The sequence below is a fragment of the Lethenteron reissneri genome, chromosome 72 (assembly GCF_015708825.2).
Source record: "Lethenteron reissneri isolate LAM-NWPU_2019-01 chromosome 72, ASM1570882v1, whole genome shotgun sequence".
Classification (NCBI taxonomy): domain Eukaryota; kingdom Metazoa; phylum Chordata; class Hyperoartia; order Petromyzontiformes; family Petromyzontidae; genus Lethenteron; species Lethenteron reissneri.
In genome coordinates this window covers 1,218,838-1,241,153 of record NC_083850.1, presented here as the reverse complement: position 1 = coordinate 1,241,153, position 22,316 = coordinate 1,218,838, and the positions used below count along the sequence as shown (strand labels likewise).

Here is a 22,316-nt window from a genome sequence, read left to right as displayed (position 1 = left end):
ATTCGGGCTCTGCTGTTTCTTTCTTCGCCTGGATGTTGCTGTTGCTGCTTCTGCAGTTGTTGCTGCTGTTGCTGTTGTTGCTGCTGCTGTCGTCGCTGCTGCTGTCGTCGCTGCTGCTGTTGTTACTGCTGTTGGTGTTGTTGCTGTTGCTGCTGCTTCTGTTGTTGCTGTTGTTGCTGTTGCTGCTGCTGCTGTTGTTGCTGCTGTTGTTGCTGCTTAATATGCTTCAGTTCCAGTGGTGTTCCGTGATGGGATAGCAAACTTTGATAAAATACTTTTATCAAACGAGTCATTACAATTGTAACGATTTATAATTGCAGGGGCTTATGTTTGGGTTGTGCGATTATTTTATATATTCATACTAAATATTGCTATTTGATGCCATTGAGATGGAACATTCATCCAGCAATGGATAGCTTGATCCTAATACCACCAAAGTGTGATCCTGCACCTTCCGTTTCACATATCCCACCCTTGGATCGCACGTCCATATTACAAACAGACATATTACATACAGACATATTACATACAGACATGTTACATACTCACGAGCATAGTGTGATTCTTAGAGGACTATGGTGTGAAGCTAAGAATTCGAATGAGATTCGAATATCACACTTCAATGTACGGTGTTCTAATCTGTAACACTAGTTTATGATGTTATTTTATAGCGTTATAATGTATCGCTCATAGCTTATATTGTTAGAGTTCACAACATTATAGTTTACTATAACACTAGTTTGTAGTGTTATTTTAAAGCGTTACAATGTATAGCTCATAGTTTTAAGGTTATATTGTTAGAGTTTATAATGTTAGAGTATACAATGTGAGTTAATAATTTGAGAGTTTGTGGACGTGTCCTGTTCTCGTGAGACCCGACACGGATTTGGAAATAATTGCTATGATCATATCTGAGCTGAGATGAGCGACTAATGTTTACTTTGTTAAATCATAACTGTGTGTAGGTTAGTGCTATCGGGGCTTAATGAATACTACTCATGAATGAACTCATACTTCTTTCGGGTATAAATTTAAATCGTGTTGGTAGAACAAATCGCCTGTCTTTTCTAGACGAATTGTTATCTTCAAGTGCGTCCGTAAATATACTGCTAAAATACACAGCATAGGGAAGGCTGCCTTGTTTGGGAGATGTAGTTTGGCTAAGGCGCTGTGGCCGGGTGATGACACGGATTCTGAAACAATGAAGTTAAACACTCGCTGCTTGGCCCGGTCGACAGCAGCGAAGGCTGTCATATACCGCCCCATTTACGAGTTGGATGTATAATGTGTATAGTTGAAGGTGTTAAGTGTTGTCTTCTTCTAACAGCTACTAACGTGCGTGTATTGACTGTTTTTTGGATTTGTCCATTGATGTTTTTCTTTTTATTGCGGCCTTTTTTTGTTGAATTTTGTCACTTGAGTGTTGCAGTTTGTTTAAAAATTCGTCACGTGAGCGTGGTGTTATGCTTGTGGGAATTTCGCTTTGTCACAATTTGTGATTGTTTTAATAATTGTAACGATTCATAATCTCAAGAGTTTATAATGGGTTTGTGCGTGTATTTATATAAATATATTCCGTCTTTTGTTATTCGATGACATCTTGCATTAAAAATCTTGATTGTCATATGACCATGTTGTAATTGTAATAAATTTTTATCCGATCCTTGCACGTACACTATACATACATATCAGCATAGTGCGATTCTTATACGACCACACTGTAATTCTAATGCTATTATAATACCTTACCTCAATTTATATGGTTATAAATTAAAACACTAGTTTATAATCGTTTAAAGTTTAGTGTTATCATTTATAGTATTACAGTTTACATGTTATAAGGTACAACATACTTCGGGATTAGGGACTGGTACGTTGATGAACGATTAACTACTGGGACCTTTCCCCTCAAGGAACACGTGTTAATCGGGTAGACAGCCAAGTTGCTGCCGGTTAAGGGCACACTTGTGTGACGGAGATCCTCCACCTGAAATTCTCTCATATTTTTGCTAGGAACATTATAAAATAAAGACCGGACAAACATTTGTTAAAAATACTTTTTATTCATCTGCAATCATTTTTACATCAAAACTCGAAGGGAATATTTATTGTGTCCTATGTTCACAAATTTCCAGTACCATGCAAACCATTTCCGTTCCAGGAATACCAAAGCGTTAAAGTATCATTCCCCATGATTTCCTTATTAGTTCACCACATTTGTTCACTGTGCGTCTATGTTGTAGTCAAGGCCATATATCCAACGAACTTGTCATCAATGTACATCCTGAAATCGGCTATCTAAAGTCGATTAATACCAATAAAAACAGCTATATGCTCGAAAAAAAACCGTTTAAAATGTTGAGTAAAGATGTACCTACAGACGCATTCCAACTTTAGCTCAACAGGAATACCTAACGACTACAATTGAGCCCTCTCACAGCCAGTGCTCATCACACCACTTCGGCAAGTAATCCGATAACATTACAAACCACCACTGTGCACGTAATTAAACTCACAAAAACTGTAAATCTAAAATGGTCAAAATTACACACAAAAGTACTCGATACGGCTTAATAGGTAAAACCACATGACATAATATTATTTCAGTCACCCCGAGCTCTCTAGTTGACTCTCGAGCCACTCCATTACGTCCAGCCATCTCTCGGGATCCAACTGCATGGGATCGAAGGTGGAAACTTCTTCAGGACTCATTGCAGCACCTTGAATTTCAGCTTTTGATTTCAGTTTCCTATCATTGTGGACCTTCTGATGCCTGTTCCTGGTTGATGAGTGTGCAAATGTCTTCCCACACACAGAGCACAGAAACGGCTTCTCGCCCGTGTGTGTTCTCTGGTGACTCTGAAGATGTGATGACCGTGCAAATGTCTTCCCACACACAGGGCACAGGAACGGCTTCTCGCCCGTGTGTGTTCTCTGGTGTCTCTGAAGATGTGATGACCGTGCAAATGTCTTCCCACACACAGGGCACAGGAATGGCTTCTCGCCCGTGTGTGTTCTCTGGTGTCTCTTAAGATGTGATGACCGTGAAAAGGACTTCCCACACACAGAGCAATTGAATGGCTTCTTGCCTCCGTGTGCGTGGGGCTGTGGAGAGCCTCTCTGCTCCATGTGAGTGTAGTAACAGCAGCGGTGTTATTGAGTCAAAAGTACGCTATCGGCCGCAAGGATGTTTTGGATTTTGTTAACTGCTAAAACAAGAACGACACTCGCGTCTAACCGAGACGCAAAAAAATCCCGCTAATTTAACGACGCGAAAATAGACACTTACTAGGAGATTCACGGTATATCGATGTCTAGAACCCGTCTGAAGATGTCGCCACGAACTCTCCCGACGCAAAGTCGCCTAACTGTCGACACAGCAATTGTGCTCGCCAGGCTGCGTTGTCTCGCGGTTGAAGGGCGATCAGCAGAGCGACGAGTCGAGCGTCCAACCTCATCAAGTTCCCTCTCGAAATGGCATTGAGCTCTGCTTCTGAGCCGCCTTATAACTCCCCCCCTAGGATCCAATCCTTTGTCTTTCAGGATATTTGCATTTGATTGTTAATTTTTGAAGGCACAATCCGCATGTCTATTAACATACCGAAGGGTAATGTGCCCATTGTGCTTCATGCATGCATATGTAAGTGCATCTCAGTGTGTAATTGTGCGTCTATTTTGAATAAAAACTTTGTCCTCGATTTAAAGTGAATGCAGAGAAATTAGCATGTAACTTTAGAAAAGGAAGAGAGCGGCCTTCTCGACGAGGGAGTGAAATCCAATAAGTAATCTTCTTCCTAGCGTTGTTCCCGCTGTGGCGCAGGGTCCGCTTTTCGGCATTGTCTTCCCCATTTGGCTCGGTCCAGGGCATCTTCAGGGGATGCGTTGACCGTCTTTATGTTTTCCTTTATTCGATCCATCCATCGCTTCTTCGGACGTCCGCGTGGACGGCGGCCCTCTGGCTCAATACACATGGCAGTCTTGGCCACTGATGACTCTTCACTTCGCATCACATGGCCGTACCACCGAAGCCTTGCCTCAAGCATCTTGTCCGCAATGGGGGCCACACCAAGTCGATTCCGAACGTCTTCGTTCATGACACGATCCCATCGAGTGAGTCCGAGGCTCCATCTGAGCATCCTCATCTCCATGGTGTGGAGAGCTTGTTCGTGTACAGTTGTGGCTGGCCAGCACTCGGATCCATAGAGTGCCACCGGTCGGACGATGGTCTTGTACATTTTTCCCTTCAGCCTATCCGGCATTTTCCTATCACAGAGGACTCCGGTGACTTGCCTTCATCCATACCGCATTGACTCGTGACCTCACATCAGTCGTGATGCTACCATCTGAGCTGATGGTGGAACCCAGGTACTTGAAGTCCGTCACTTTCTTCAGATCTTCTCTGTCAATGCTGATGGTGCCGTCGGTTTGGGGGCCACACTCCATATACTCCGTCTTTTGATGTTGAACCTCATCCCGTTTTCGTCCAAACGTTCCTTCCACAGGCGCGTTTGTCTTTCCACTTCTCCTCTCTCTTCATCTGAGAGGAGGACGTCATCCGCGTAGAGAATTGACCATGGCAGGGGCGTGTGCAGGTCGGCAGTGATCGTGTCCATGCACAGGATAAACAGGAGTGGTGACAGAGCCGATCCTTGGTGCACTCCAACGCTGATGGGAAATGGCGGTGATATGCCCACTGCACACCTGACTGCACTGGTGACGTTCTTGTACCCAATGCACGTAGGTTTCAGGGACTCCATGGGATCGAAGCGAGTGCCAGATGAGGTCGTGGGGGACCCTGTCAAATGCCTTTTCAAGGTCGAGGAACGACACGTGCACAGCTTTGTTCTTCTCTCTGTGCCTCTCCAGCAGGAGCCTCGCCGCGAATATGGCGTCCGTAGTGCCATATCCTTTGACGAAGCCGCATTGGTTGGGTGATAGGGTGACGATGTTTCTAATCCTCGTGTCCAAAACTCGCTCAAAGATCTTCATCGCATGACACAGGAGCCGGATTGGCCTGTAATTCGAGCATTCTGCCACGGCCCCTTTACCCTTCCAAATTGGATCCGTCGTGCTGGTCGACCAGGCTTCTGGGACCTCACCGGTGCTCGTGATGGTGCTGAAGAGTTGGGTAAGGAGGGCAGCACCCTGCCTGCCAAGGATCTTCCAGGCCTCAGCAGGTATATCGTCCGGGCCAGTCGCTTTCCCATTCTTCATTCTCTTGATAGCTTGTTCCACTTCGGTGATGGTGATAGGTGAAACCGGATCGAGGACGTGTTCAGCGCTAATAATCGGTGGGTGGGGAAATTCCTGGTTGCAGATTCCAGAGAAGTAGTCGCTCCAGCGTTGAAGGATGGCGGGCGGGTCTCTGAGAGCGCTGTGATTCTCATCCTTTATGCATTTGACCTGACCAATATCCTGAGTCGAACGATGGCGCGCCTCTGCCAGTCGATAGATCTTATTGGCACCTTCTGGGGTGTCCAGTTCGACATACAGTTGGTCGTATTGAGCTAATTTCACCGCTGCTACTACTCGCTTCGCTGCCGATTTTCAGTTTCTGTATTGTTGGTAATCCAGATCTGCGAGCGTTTTGCGCCACTTCTTGAAAGCTAGCTTCTTCTCTTTCGCTGCTAGCTGAACTTATTCGTTCCACCACCATATTTGCTTGTCAATGAAGTGTTTTGCCGGCTTAGTTGGCCCCAGTGCTTCCGTTGCTGCTGTGCACAGTTGGCCGGCGAGATCTTCCCAAATCGCATTCGCTGGTCGGTTGGTGTTCACGTCAATCTGATTGAGGGCGACTCTCAGCTGATTTTTGCATTCCTTCATCCGCCACCACTTAATTCGCTGCTGTTCCGTTGTTGGTGGGCGATGTCGCTGGCCAATGTCCATTTTCATGTCCATGATCAGGATGCGATGTTGTGGGGTGATGTTGTCCGATGGTATGACTTTAGTGTTTGTCACCGTTTTCAGCTTATCCCGCTTGACAAGCCAGAAATCAATTTGAGTTGATCTCCCACCACTGGCGTACGTAATGAGATGGGACGGTCTCTTCTTGAAGAAGGTGTTGGCGAGGACAAGATCATGGGCTTCCGCAAAGTCCAGGGCTCGGTTTTCCTCATCGTTCCGGGTACCATATCCTTGGCCACCATGGTTTCGAGGGTATCCATCCCGGGCGTTTCCAACGTGTCCATTTAGGTCTCCACCAATTACTAACTGCTCTTCTCCATTTATTTGATTGCATGTGTCCATCAATTGTTACCAAAATTCCTCCTTGGTATCTGCTGGGCAGCCAGGCTGCGGCGCATACCACCAAAGTGTTATTCAAATAATTTTAATCCCATCCTGATCCTGCACCTTCATGTTTCACATGTCCCACCATTGGTTCGCACGTCCATATTACATACATACATGTTACATGCATACATATTACATACAGACATATCTCATGCATACATATTACATACAGACATGTTACATACTGACGAGCAAATTGTGATTCCTAGAGGACCACGTTGTGAAGCTAAGAATTCGAATTCGAATATCACACTTCAATGTACGGTGTTCTAATCTGTAACACTTGTTTATGATGTTATTTTATAGCGTTATAATGTATCGCTCATAGCTAATATTGTTAGAGTTCACAACATTATAGTTTACTATAACACTAGTTTGTAGTGTTATTTTAAAGCGTTACAATGTTTAGCTCATAGTTTAAAGGTTATATTGTTAGAGTTTATAATGTTAGAGTATGCAATGTGAGTTTACAATTTGAGAGTTTGTAGAAGTGCCCTGTTCTCGTGGGACCCGACACGGATTTGGAAGTAATTTCTATGATCATATCTGAGCTGGGATGAGCGACTAATGTTTACTTTGTTTAATCATAACTGTGTGTAGGTTAGTTAATTTAAATCATGTTGGTAGAACAAGTCGACTGCCTTTGTTGGACGAATTGTTATCTTCAAGTGCGTCCGTAAATATATTGCTAAAATACACAGCATAGGGAAGGCTGCCTTGTTGGGGAGATGTAGTTTGGCTAAGGCGCTGTGGCCGGGTAATGACACGGATTCTGAAACAATGGAGTTAAACACTCGCTCCTTGGCCCCGTCGCCAGCAGCGAAGGCTGTCATATACCGCCCCATTTACGAGTTGGCTGTATAATGTGTATAGTTGAAGGTGCTATGTGTTGTCTTCTTCTAACATCTGCTAACGTGCGTGTTTTGTATGTTTTTAGGATTTGTCCATTGATGTTGTTCTTTTTTTTGCGGCGTTTTTTTGTTGAGTTCTGTCACTTGAGTGTAGCAGTTTGTTTAAGAATTCGTCACGTGAGCGTGGTGTTTTGCTTGTGGGAATTTCTCTTTGTCACAATTTGTGATTGTTATAATAATTGTAACGATTCATAATCTCATGAGTTTATAATGGGTTTGTGCGTGTATTTATATAAATATATTCCGTCTTTTGTTATTCGATGACATCTTGCATTAAAAATCTTGATTGTCATATGACCATGTTGTAATTGTAATAATTTTTTATCCGATCCTTGCACGTACACTATACATACATATCAGCATAGTGCGATTCTTATACGACCACACTGTAATTCTAATGCTATTATAATACCTTACCTCAATTTATATGGTTATAAATTAAAACACTAGTTTATAATCGTTTAAAGTTTAGTGTTATCATTTATAGTATTACAGTTTACATGTTATAAGGTACAACATACTTCGGGATTAGGGACTGGTACGTTGATGAACGATTAACTACTGGGACCTTTCCCCTCAAGGAACACGTGTTAATCGGGTAGACAGCCAAGTTGCTGCCGGTTAAGGGCACACTTGTGTGACGGAGATCCTCCACCTGAAATTCTCTCATATTTTTGCTAGGAACATTATAAAATAAAGACCGGACAAACATTTGTTAAAAATACTTTTTATTCATCTGCAATCATTTTTACATCAAAACTCGAAGGGAATATTTATTGTGTCCTATGTTCACAAATTTCCAGTACCATGCAAACCATTTCCGTTCCAGGAATACCAAAGCGTTAAAGTATCATTCCCCATGATTTCCTTATTAGTTCACCACATTTGTTCACTGTGCGTCTATGTTGTAGTCAAGGCCATATATCCAACGAACTTGTCATCAATGTACATCCTGAAATCGGCTATCTAAAGTCGATTAATACCAATAAAAACAGCTATATGCTCGAAAAAAAACCGTTTAAAATGTTGAGTAAAGATGTACCTACAGACGCATTCCAACTTTAGCTCAACAGGAATACCTAACGACTACAATTGAGCCCTCTCACAGCCAGTGCTCATCACACCACTTCGGCAAGTAATCCGATAACATTACAAACCACCACTGTGCACGTAATTAAACTCACAAAAACTGTAAATCTAAAATGGTCAAAATTACACACAAAAGTACTCGATACGGCTTAATAGGTATAACCACATGACATAATATTATTTCAGTCACCCCGAGCTCTCTAGTTGACTCTCGAGCCACTCCGTTACGTCCAGCCATCTCTCGGGATCCAACTGCATGGGATCGAAGGTGGAAACTTCTTGAGGACTCATTGCAGCACCTTGAATTTCAGCTTTTGATTTCAGTTTCCTATCATTGTGGACCTTCTGATGCCTGTTAAGAGTTGACGACTGTGCAAATGCCTTCCCACACACAGGGCACAGGAATGGCTTCTTACCCGTGTGTGTTCTCTGATGACTCTGAAGGTGTGATGACTTCGCAAATGTCTTCCCACACACAGGGCACAGGAATGGCTTCTCGCCCGTGTGCGTTCTCTGATGAGTTTGAAGAGTTGACGATTGTGCAAATGCCTTCCCACACACAGGGCACAGGATTGGCTTCTCGCCTGTGTGTCTTCTCTGATGAGTTTGAAGAGTTGATGAGTCTGCAAATGTCTTCCCACACACAGGGCACAGGAATGGCTTCTCGCCCGTGTGTGTTCTCTGGTGAGTTTGAAGAGTTGACGACTGTGCAAATGCCTTCCCACACACATGGCACAGGAATGGATTCTCACCCGTGTGTGTTCTCTGATGACTCTGAAGGTGTGATGACTTCGCAAATGTCTTCCCACACACAGGGCACAGGAATGGCTTCTCACCCGTGTGCGTTCTCTGGTGTCTCTTAAGACTTGATGACCATGAAAAGGACTTCCCACACACAGAGCAATTCAATGGCTTCTTGTCTCCGTGTGCGTGGGGCTGTGGAGAGCGTCTCTGCTCCATGTGAGCGTAGTAACAGCAGCGCTGTTATCGAGTCAAAAGTACGCTATCAGCCGCAAGGATGTTTAGCGTTGAGTTTTAGATTTTGTTAACTGCTAAAACAAGAACGACACTCGCGTCTTACCGAGACGCAAAAAAATCCCGCTAATTTGACGAAGAACACGTTCCGCGAAAATAGACACTTACTTGGAGATTCACGGTATATCGATGTCTGGAACCCGTCTGAAGATGTCGCCACGAACTCTCCCGATGCAAAGTCGCCTAACTGTCGACACAGCAATTGTGCTCGCCAGGCTGCGTTGTCTCGCGGTTGAAGGGCGATCAGCAGAGCGACGAGTCGAGCGTCCAACCTCATCAAATTCCCTCTCGAAATGGCATTGAGCTCTGCTTCTGAGCCACCTTATAACTCCCCCCCTACGATCCAATCCTTTGTCTTTCAGAATATTTGCATTCGATTGTTAATTTTGGAAGGCACAATCCGCATGTCTATTAACATACCGAAGGGTAATGTGCCCATTGTGCTTCATGCATGAATATGTAAGTGCATCTCAGTGTGTAATTGTGCGCTTATTTTGAATAAATGGAAAAACTTTGTCCTCGATTTAAAGTGAATGCAGAGAAATTAGCATGTAACTTTAGAAAAGGAAGAGAGCGGCCTTCTCGACGAGGGAGTGAAATCCAATAAGTAATCTTCTTCCTAGCGTTGTTCCCGCTGTGGCGCAGGGTCCGCTTTTCGGCATTGTCTTCCCCATTTGGCTCGGTCCAGGGCATCTTCAGGGGATGCGTTGACCGTCTTTATGTTTTCCTTTATTCGATCCATCCATCGCTTCTTCGGACGTCCGCGTGGACGGCGGCCCTCTGGCTCAATACACATGGCAGTCTTGGCCACTGATGACTCTTCACTTCGCATCACATGGCCGTACCACCGAAGCCTTGCCTCAAGCATCTTGTCCGCAATGGGGGCCACACCAAGTCGATTCCGAACGTCTTCGTTCATGACACGATCCCATCGAGTGAGTCCGAGGCTCCATCTGAGCATCCTCATCTCCATGGTGTGGAGAGCTTGTTCGTGTACAGTTGTGGCTGGCCAGCACTCGGATCCATAGAGTGCCACCGGTCGGACGATGGTCTTGTACATTTTTCCCTTCAGCCTATCCGGCATTTTCCTATCACAGAGGACTCCGGTGACTTGCCTTCATCCATACCGCATTGACTCGTGACCTCACATCAGTCGTGATGCTACCATCTGAGCTGATGGTGGAACCCAGGTACTTGAAGTCCGTCACTTTCTTCAGATCTTCTCTGTCAATGCTGATGGTGCCGTCGGTTTGGGGGCCACACTCCATATACTCCGTCTTTTGATGTTGAACCTCATCCCGTTTTCGTCCAAACGTTCCTTCCACAGGCGCGTTTGTCTTTCCACTTCTCCTCTCTCTTCATCTGAGAGGAGGACGTCATCCGCGTAGAGAATTGACCATGGCAGGGGCGTGTGCAGGTCGGCAGTGATCGTGTCCATGCACAGGATAAACAGGAGTGGTGACAGAGCCGATCCTTGGTGCACTCCAACGCTGATGGGAAATGGCGGTGATATGCCCACTGCACACCTGACTGCACTGGTGACGTTCTTGTACCCAATGCACGTAGGTTTCAGGGACTCCATGGGATCGAAGCGAGTGCCAGATGAGGTCGTGGGGGACCCTGTCAAATGCCTTTTCAAGGTCGAGGAACGACACGTGCACAGCTTTGTTCTTCTCTCTGTGCCTCTCCAGCAGGAGCCTCGCCGCGAATATGGCGTCCGTAGTGCCATATCCTTTGACGAAGCCGCATTGGTTGGGTGATAGGGTGACGATGTTTCTAATCCTCGTGTCCAAAACTCGCTCAAAGATCTTCATCGCATGACACAGGAGCCGGATTGGCCTGTAATTCGAGCATTCTGCCACGGCCCCTTTACCCTTCCAAATTGGATCCGTCGTGCTGGTCGACCAGGCTTCTGGGACCTCACCGGTGCTCGTGATGGTGCTGAAGAGTTGGGTAAGGAGGGCAGCACCCTGCCTGCCAAGGATCTTCCAGGCCTCAGCAGGTATATCGTCCGGGCCAGTCGCTTTCCCATTCTTCATTCTCTTGATAGCTTGTTCCACTTCGGTGATGGTGATAGGTGAAACCGGATCGAGGACGTGTTCAGCGCTAATAATCGGTGGGTGGGGAAATTCCTGGTTGCAGATTCCAGAGAAGTAGTCGCTCCAGCGTTGAAGGATGGCGGGCGGGTCTCTGAGAGCGCTGTGATTCTCATCCTTTATGCATTTGACCTGACCAATATCCTGAGTCGAACGATGGCGCGCCTCTGCCAGTCGATAGATCTTATTGGCACCTTCTGGGGTGTCCAGTTCGACATACAGTTGGTCGTATTGAGCTAATTTCACCGCTGCTACTACTCGCTTCGCTGCCGATTTTCAGTTTCTGTATTGTTGGTAATCCAGATCTGCGAGCGTTTTGCGCCACTTCTTGAAAGCTAGCTTCTTCTCTTTCGCTGCTAGCTGAACTTATTCGTTCCACCACCATATTTGCTTGTCAATGAAGTGTTTTGCCGGCTTAGTTGGCCCCAGTGCTTCCGTTGCTGCTGTGCACAGTTGGCCGGCGAGATCTTCCCAAATCGCATTCGCTGGTCGGTTGGTGTTCACGTCAATCTGATTGAGGGCGACTCTCAGCTGATCTTTGCATTCCTTCATCCGCCACCACTTAATTCGCTGCTGTTCCGTTGTTGGTGGGCGATGTCGCTGGCCAATGTCCATTTTCATGTCCATGATCAGGATGCGATGTTGTGGGGTGATGTTGTCCGATGGTATGACTTTAGTGTTTGTCACCGTTTTCAGCTTATCCCGCTTGACAAGCCAGAAATCAATTTGAGTTGATCTCCCACCACTGGCGTACGTAATGAGATGGGACGGTCTCTTCTTGAAGAAGGTGTTGGCGAGGACAAGATCATGGGCTTCCGCAAAGTCCAGGGCTCGGTTTTCCTCATCGTTCCGGGTACCATATCCTTGGCCACCATGGTTTCGAGGGTATCCATCCCGGGCGTTTCCAACGTGTCCATTTAGGTCTCCACCAATTACTAACTGCTCTTCTCCATTTATTTGATTGCATGTGTCCATCAATTGTTACCAAAATTCCTCCTTGGTATCTGCTGGGCAGCCAGGCTGCGGCGCATACCACCAAAGTGTTATTCAAATAATTTTAATCCCATCCTGATCCTGCACCTTCATGTTTCACATGTCCCACCATTGGTTCGCACGTCCATATTACATACATACATGTTACATGCATACATATTACATACAGACATATCTCATGCATACATATTACATACAGACATGTTACATACTGACGAGCAAATTGTGATTCCTAGAGGACCACGGTGTGAAGCTAAGAATTCGAATGAGATTCGAATATCACACTTCAATGTACGGTGTTCTAATCTGTAACACTAGTTTATGATGTCTTTTTATAGCATTATAATATATCGATCATAGCTTATATTGTTAGAGTTCGCAACATTATAGTTTACTATAACACTAGTTTGTAGTGTTATTTTAAAGCGTTACAATGTGTTGCTCATAGTTTAAAGGTTATGTTGTTAGCGTTTATAATGTTAGAGTATGCAATGTGAGTTTACAATTTGAGAGTTTGTAGAAGTGCCCTGTTCTCGTGGGACCCGACACGGATTTGGAAATAATTGCTATGATCATTGTCTGAGCTGGGATGAGCGACTAATGTTTACTTTGTTTAATCATAACTGTGTGTAGGTTAGTGCCATCGGTGCTTAGTGAATACTACTCATGAATGGACTCATACTTCTTCTTGGTTCTTTCGGTAAAGTCACGTAGAATGGATATAATAAAATAATAAAAATAAAACATAATAAAATAATTCTCACTACGTTTCGGCCACAACGCAAGCAGCCGTCCTCAGGTGAAGAACAGGTCTGTCGATTAGACAGAGTCTGATTGACACGTCCTAGGCTTGGAGCATCTATTTCAGCTGGGAGGGAGGAGGAAGATCGCCTTGACAAAATAATTTGCATATCAAGAGGAAATTTAGCATATTTATGGGAAATGCAGATATGCGACTAGTACTACTTGTGAAATGCGTAGGAGGTTTGGCGGGGGTTTTAAAGTCATGTTTTGCCCGTCCATTATGCAGGACCAGCAGCATCACAGGGTGTGGATAGGGGGAAGCATTAATAGAGGGAAAAAATGTTAACAGTATGTAGCTCCCTCGTGGTCTACTGCCTCTGGGCGTGCTGTGGGTTGCTCATGGCCGAGGTGGAGCTGCATTTTGAAACGGGTGTAGACGTTATTTTAACAATATATTTAAGGACCGTGTTGTGTTTAGAATGCGTCTATACAAGGAAGGTGACTTGTCCTACACGGGCAGCCAAAATGATTACAATTTCTGTCATTAAACAGTGTGAGTTCATTCATGAGTAGTATTCGATGAGTCATGATGACGCTAACCTACATACAGTTATGGTTAAACAAAGTAATATTTAGTCACTTAATTCTCAGTTCAGACATGATCATCGCAATCATTTCCAGCCCGGCTACAAATAGCCGGGCAGCAGAAGCAGCAGAATCAGAAGTAGCAGCGTCGCCCTCGAAATATGTTGTTGCCGCTGTTGTTGCTTCTTTTGAAGTTATATACGCAGGGAGGTGGTGGTCCGCAAAGGGATGACGCCTTTGATTAAAGACTTTGATCAAACGCCCCCGATTAACGCCATTGATTGTCGTATTTGATCAACTCTGACATTGTAAACTCTCACATGTTAAACTCAAACATAAAATATTATATATCATGCTCTCATGCCCTTTGGATTGCACCCGTTGGGTTGCACTCCCTCGTCGAGGAGGCCGCTCTCCTCCTTTTCTACGTTTACATGCTTATTTCTTACATTAACATCATGCTAATCTCTCACACTGTGGTCGTACGTATGGTAAGTGAATATGCGAACCAGTGGTAGGATATGCAGGATAAGAATCGAATTACAATTATTCGAATCCCGCTAGTCGTATTAGAATCACACTGTCCACTGTTGGATGAATGTGTCGTATCAATTTAATAGAATACCTATATACAGCATACACACATGCAAAGAATATAACAATTACACATTTTTACATATAAACAATACACATGATTTAAAAAACTTATTTTTAAAATACATGTTCATTTTTTTGAAACTGAGAATTTCGAGGTTCATGTGGGGAGATGGAGTGCAGTAGACACACTGATGACGGACGCTGGTGTTGCTTCCGAAACGTCGTGATGTAATTTAGTTATTTTCATTTATTTATTATAATTATTATATATTTTTTACCTACGTGACTTTACCGAAAGAAAGCGTCAATTCAAAATTAGAATATCATTCGAAGTATTAGAATCACAATGTGATCGTATTAGAATCACACTGCGCATATGTATGTATAGTGTACGTGCAAGCGAACTGTGCTCGTATGTATGCATGTAATATGCATCTATGGACATGCGAACCGGTGGACGGATATGCGAATTGGTGGGTGCAGGATTATGATCGGATTAAAATGCTTAGAATAACACTTTGGTAGTATTAGAATTACACTGAGCTAGAATGTATGTTAAATGTAGATGCACATCGGGAGTCGTAAATGCGGCCTGGGTGGTGCCAGATTTAGAATCGCATCAAAATTATTAAAATCGCACCATGGTCGTATTAGAATCAAGCTGCCCACTGCTGGTAGAATGTTCCATCTCAATGGAACCGAATAGCAATATACATCTTCTTGGTTCTTTCGGTAAAGTCACGTAGAAGGGAAGTAATAAAATAATAAAAATAAAACATAATAAAATAATTCTCACGACGTTTCGGCCACAACGCAAGCAGCCGTCCTCAGGTGGAGAACAGGTCCGTCAAGTAGACAGAGTCTGTATGTCACGCCCCAGGCTTGGAGCGACTATTTATGCTGCTGGGATGGAGGGGCGAAGAGCGTCTTGACAAAATAATTTGCATATCAAGATGATTTTAGCATATTTATGGGAAATGCAGATATGTGATTAGCACTACTTGTGAAATGCGTAGGAGGTGGGCGGGGGGTTTCAACGTCATTATGTCCATGCATTATGCAGGATTAGCAGCATCAAAGGGAGGGAGTAAAGTCAGAATCTATATATATATAATCGCAAATCTGTCTGGTGAATGGTGAGGGTGAGTGGTGAGGGTGAGTGTTGAGGGTGAGTGGTGATTGGTGAGGGTGTGATTGGTGAGGATGAGTGGTGAGGATGAGTGGTGAGGGAGATTGGTGAAGGAAAGTGGTGAGGGTGAGTGGTGAGGGTGAGTGTTGAGGGTGAGTGTTGAGGGTGAGTGGTGATTCGTGAGGGTGTTATTGGTGAGGATGAGTGGTGAGGGAGAGTGGTGAGGGAGAGTTTTGAGGGTGAATGGTGAGGGTGAGTGCTGAGTGGTGAGGGTGTGTATATATGTAAGGTTATTTAGAAATATATTTTTCGCCCGGGCAACGCCGGGTACTACTGCTAGTTAGTAATATACAGCATTGATATTTTGCGTGGAGCCTACAAGCGCAACCTTGCGCATTTTGACCTGGTTCTCGACGCCCGTCCCGCGCCCATGGTAGAATCTTGTGCATTTCGGGGCGTCAAGGGCTCGCACCACAGCCTTGAAGGATTAGGCAGGTCCCTGGCTTCTTTTGAAGAATATGACCAGACTCCAGGCACCGGTTCCTCGCACGTGGCGGATCCTTGAGGCACCCCGGGCCTCAGGGGCTCAGAAACTGTGGGCGCCACAAGACATTTCCTTTGGCGTACGGTTTCCGTTGCCGAGTGCCCCACCACGTTGGACACACCAGACTTGGGCTGTACAGGACATGGGGATGAGCTGTCCGGGTGGGGACGGACATAAGTCTTGAGGCGCGATGGGTGGACGAACCAACGGCGACGCCCTACACTGTAAAAACCGAGACTGGGGTTAATTAATGTTTAGTAAATATATAAGAGTAGCCTATACATAAAAATAATGACTATGTGTAGTTTAGAATCACATTGAGCTAAATTCAACACCTTTCTATTAGTTATTAATTGTATTTTACTCAGTTTTGTTCAAATAAAATCAGCCATCAATAGCTGAGTAGAATGTAATTGTATTTTATCAGGAAAGTCAAAAATGCCAAAAATTGATTAATTTTACTAACCGGGAGGTTTTTGAATTTAATAATGTTACACTCCCGCCCAAACTGGAGGCATTTTTTCGCGCCACGTGCATGTCAACCATCTTCTTCCACAGACACGTTTCAGGGACCGCCGTTCTCCCAAAGGTAAGACATGTTTTATTATTTTAGCGAACAATTTTTTAACAAAGGTGTGGTAGCAGTTGAACATTGTTTTATGTTACTGCATGTTACCAGCATGCCAATTTAACTGGCTGTAACGTATATCAGAATTAACTAGCACAACGTTAGTCCTTTGGAAGTCAGTCTGATTCGACTAAAAGCACGAGACTATAATTTTTGTTCCGCACACGAAAAAGTAACGTGCGTGATTAAAACTAGACTATATTCATTCGGATCACAGCGTGTTTATGTACGTACAGTATGCTAACGTTAGCTAGCTTGCCACCAGTCAGTTAGCGTCACCCTTACGTTGTGGCGAGCTTGTTGTGTAGTTGCTAGCTAGATGATGTGAGTGACAAGAAGTTGATGTGCTAAATGTGAGCATGAAAATTTGAATATTAAAAATAATAAGGAATTATGTTGTAAATGTGCTCCTATTGTCTTCATGTGATTAGATACCTGGTGGCCTTGCATCTGATACATGGACCTTTTTCTGCCTCAGGTTTTTGCTTATGGAATGGAAGTGTAAGATCTGCAAGTCTTTGTCTGCCACAAAGGGAAATCTACAAAAGCATTACAGACTACAACACGCAACATTTGGTCGTGGGCAATCTCAGCCATGCCTATATGACAGTTGCCCTTGCACATTTAAAACACAGAGTGCCCTTCGCACACATTTGTCCAGATACCATTCAGATGAAGAAAGTCTACGGTCAGGAAACATCTCTGCTTTTAAGTGTTTAGTTTGCAATGCTTGTTGTTCTATAGAGAAGGACTACTTTCAGCATATTGGAATTCATCTGAAGAGCAACGAAACTGTCTTTTGTGTATTTGAAGGATGCAACTTTCAGACAAATATATACAATACATTTCTAAAACACAAAAGCAGAAGACACAAATCCTATTCTTTGAGTGATTTTAAGAAAGACGTGTATGAGAGTCGCCATAATCATACTGTTGACCATTCTGATTTACCAGAGGCCAGTGATGGTGAGGGCACTAGTTTAGATTGTGATCAGGAAAGTGCATCATACTTAGTTCTTCAAAGAATTGGCTTACTTCTGCTGAAGCTAGAAACAATATATAATGCCTCAGTGAAGTACATTGATGCCTTGGTTGAAGACCTTCAGTTCATTTCATCTTCAGTATCAGTTGCAGTTGTTAGAAACATACTAGATTCAACATTGAAGGTGAATAAATGCATTATTGACCAGGCCATCGTAACTGAATTGTCAGAGCAGTTGTGCAACTTCCATCCCATTAGTACAGCACTTGGAGCAGGTGGTCCACTTGGTTCGGCTTTTAAGAGAAGAAAGTATTTTAAGGTGCATTTCCAGTGTGTTGATAGCATTGAATATATTATTGATACTGAAAAGAACAAGACCTTTCAATATTTGCCTATTCTCCAGACTTTGCAGGAAGTCTTGAAGAATGAAGACATTGCAGAAATAATTGTATCCAGAAAATCAAATAGTACTGGATATATTAAGTCAATTTTTGATGGAAAATCCTTCAAGCAAAACGTATTTTATGCTGGGGAAGAAACAAGACTGTCTATAATCCTTTACGTTGACGACTTCGAAGTGTGTAACCCACTAGGAACTTCGAGAAAAAAAAAATAACAGCTGTTTATTGGGTTTTGGCAAATGTTCCAACAAAGTTGCAATCTGCATTAACGTCAATACGCCTAGCTTTACTTTGGAAAGCTGTTGATGTCAAACAGTTTGAATACAGAACAGTTTTGGAACCACTCTTGAAGGATCTTGTCATTCTAGAACAGGAAGGGATTTTCATTTCCAGTGTTGGAAAAAACATTAAAGGGACAGTACATTGTGTTGTAGCTGACAATCTCGATGCACATTCTATCAGTGGACTAGTTGAATGTTTCACGGGGCCGTACATCTGTAGATTTTGTCTTGGACATTCTTCAGAGTACCAGACACACGAAGTGCGGACCGGAGTGTTTCCACCTCGGACAAAGAAGGAACATAGTTTGCATGTGCAAACTGAGAGAAAATCCAAATGTTACTCATTGCTTTGGCGTAAAGCGGTCGTGTCCATTGACTGATAAATTAAATCACTTTCATTTTGAGTCTGGGTACCCACCAGATGTACTACATGACCTTTTGGAAGGCATAGTCCCAAGGGAACTAGCATTGTGTTTTCAGATTGTCACCAAGAAGAAGTACTTCAGTTTGACTGAGCTTAACGAGTTAATAACTGAGTCTGACTGTCAAAGTTCTGCGTTATAGGCCTATACATCTGATAGGCTATCAGAGAATGCACTGATTTGTTATTGAAAGCTATCTTTATTTTTGTTTAATGTTTCTTGGGTGTTCTAACATTGTGCTTTCTTCTGATGTGACGCTGACCTAGGCCATTGCAAGTGTTTGTTCTAAAGGAATAGATGTAAGATGCATAGACCATCTGTAGGCTGTGCTAGTTTACTTGTTAGAAAGCCATGCTTGTACTGTAATTATGCATGTTAAAAAATATAGGTCCACCCGGATTGTGGATTATGGCTACTAGTATAAGTACAGGGAATGCAAGTCAATTCACGTGATGTTTTAATCTCTTTTAGCTGTTTTAAAAAACATATTGGCCCTTAGGATTTCAATTTGCGCATATAAAAAAGAAATAATATGAAAGTTTTTTTACAGATTTTTTTAAAAACATTGTCGTAATTTAAATGCCCTAAAAAGACTAAACCTTGATTCACATCCAAAAAAGTAATCTGTGCCTGTAATGCCCACAAATTATAAATACCTCCAGTATTGTATCCCTATTGTACACATACATGATTTCTGTCTTTGTTTTGTACTTGTAATATGTTGGATAAACATGTTGAGACAAAATTGCACGAATAAATGTTAACCTGCTGTTCCTTTTCATGGTTCTTATCTTTTTCATGGTGATCGGTTGACTTAACGTAAGTGAATTGTGGCACCACGAAGGCATGATATTGGGTGGATTAGAAATAGAAAAGTTATGGCAACAGACATTCAATATAAGTATTTTATTTAGTAAATCCAAATCATTTTGATCCAGATATTTAGTAAGCTTATATCAATTTCACCCAGATCATTAATAAATATTAATCAGATTCTACCAGATATTTAGTAAATCTAAATTACCATTGCTCAGATATTAAGTAAATATAAATCACTTTTCCTTGTAAAATCTATTTGGATTTACACAATTTTTTTAGGCTATATAACTCATCATTTGGAATCATATTACTAAATCCAACACATTTTAACTGTTGCTTTTATTACCATGTACTTATTTATTATTATTATTTTTTAGTTAATTTATTCAACACTTTATATTCAAAGTTGTAGTGCTTAAAATCTACTCAATTATATTACGTGTCACTTTGTTGCCATAATTTTATTAAGTAACAATGGGACGGATATAACTACATGCGTACACACTGCAGTGTGTACGCATGCAGTTATATCCGTCCCCACCCAGACGGCTCATCCCCATGTCCTGTACAGCCCAAGTCTGGTGTGTCCAACGTGGTGGGGCTCTCGGCAACGGAAACCGTACTCCAAAGGGAATGTGTTGTGCCGCCCACAGTTTCCGAGCCCCTGAGGCCCGGGGTCCCTCAGGGATCCGCCACGTGCGAGGAACCGGTGCCTGGAGCCTGGTCAAATTCTTCAAAAGAAGCCCGGGACCTGCCTAATCCTTCAAGGCTGTGGTGCGAGCCCTTGACGCCCCGACATGCACAAGATTCTACCATGGGCGCGGGACGGGCGTCGAGAACCAGGTCAAAATGCGCAAGGTTGCGCTTGTAGGCTCCATTACCAATATCAATGCTGTATATTGCTATTCGGTGCCATTGCGATGTAACATTCTACCAGCATACATTCTAGCTCAGTGTTATTCGCATACTACCAAAGTGTTATTATAATCGTTTCAATCCGATCATAATCCTGCACACCCCAATTCGCATATCTGACCACCGGTTCGCATGTCCAAAGGCCATAGATGCATATTACATGCATACGAGCACAGTTCGCTTGCACGTACGCTATACATACATATGCGCAGAATGTGATTTTAATACGATCACGTTGAAATTCTACTGCTTGTAATGAGATTATGATACCGTACCTCTGTTTTTGCTATTATAAATGATGAAACTAGTTTATAGTATTTTAATGTTTCGTGTTATCGTTTATAGTGTTACAGTTCACGTGTCTTAGCGTACAGGATTCCCTGTATACTTGATGGTTAGGGACCGTAACGTTGTGAATCGATTAATAATGGGGACCTTTCCCCTCCAGGAACACATGTTAGTGGGGAGACAGCCAAGATGCTGCCGGTTAAGGGCAGATTTGTGTGACGAAGATCCTCCACCTGAAACTCGCTTAAAACACGTTGTTGCTATGAATAAATAAACGGACAAACATTTGTTAAAAATACGTTTTTATTCATCTGCAATCATTTTTAAGTCAAAACTCGAACCGAATGTATTATGTCCTATGTTCAAACAGTTACAATACAATGTAAACCATATCCGTTCCAGGAATACCAACGCGTTAAAGTATCATTCCCCATTATTTCCTTATTAGTTCACCACATTTGTTCACTGTGCGTCTATGTTGAAGTCAAGGCCATATATCCAACGAATGCGTCATCAATGTACATCCTTAAATCGGTTATCTAAAGTCGATTAATACCAACCAATAAAAGCTATATGCTTGAAAAAACCCGTTTAAAATGTTGAGAAAAGATCTAACTAAAGATGCATTCCAACTTTAGCTCAACAGGAAGACTTAACCACTACAATATTGTCCGGAATTGAATCATATCACAACCACTGCTCATCACGCCACTTCGGCAACAAACCACCACTGTCATTAAACTCTCACAAAAACTGTAAAACTAACAAATATTACCTGACGTAATATTTGTTCAGTCATCCCTGACTCTCGGTTTGATCGTCGAGCCACTCCATTACATCCAGCCATCTCTCGGGATCCAACTGCATGGGATCGAGGGTGGAAAATTCTTTAGGACTCAATGCAGCACCTTGAACTTCAGCTTTTGATTTCGGTTTCCTATCATTGTGGACCTTTTGATGCGTGTTAAGATTTGACGACTGTGAAAATGCCTTCCCACACACAGGGCACAGGAATGGCTTATCGCCCGTGTGTGTTCTCTGATGAATCTGAAGATGTGATGACTGTGAAAATGCCTTCCCACACACAGGGCACAGGAATGGCTTCTCGCCCGTGTGTGTTCTCTGGTGTCTCTTAAGACTTGATGGCCATGAAAATGACTTCCCACACACAGAGCAATTGAATGGCTTCTTGTCTCCGTGTGCGTGGGGCTGTGGAGAGCCTCTCTGCTCCATGTGAGCGTAGTAACAGCAGCGGTGTTATTGAGTCAAAAGTACGCTATCGGCCGCAAGGATGTTTAACGTTGAGTTTTGGATTTTGTTAACTGCTAAAACAAGAACGACACTCGTGTCTAAACGAGAGGAAAAACAAATCCCGCTAATTTAACGACGAAAACGTTTAAGAGTTTATCCGCGAAAATAGACACTTACTTGGAGATTCACGGTAGATCGATGTCTGTAACCCGTCTGAAGATGTCGCCACGAACTTTGCCGACGCAAAGTCGCCTAACTGTCGACACAGCAATTGTGCTCGCCAGGCTGCGTTGTCTCGCGGTTGAAGGGCGATCA

General features: G+C 43.3%; 1 protein-coding gene across 1 annotated transcript in view; it reads right to left on the bottom strand.

The window, feature by feature from the left end:
- LOC133361315 (zinc finger protein ZFP2-like) overlaps positions 1–22,316 on the bottom strand; it is a 49,611-nt gene that overhangs the window by 1,137 nt on the left and 26,158 nt on the right. Inside the window, exons 3-5 of the mRNA XM_061580253.1 lie at positions 21,702–21,935; positions 8,694–9,179; positions 6,257–6,291 (exon numbers count right to left, since the gene is read on the bottom strand). Of these exons, the coding sequence (XP_061436237.1) occupies positions 6,257–6,291; positions 8,694–9,179; positions 21,702–21,935 (755 nt within the window). The remainder of the gene's footprint in view (positions 1–6,256; positions 6,292–8,693; positions 9,180–21,701; positions 21,936–22,316) is intronic.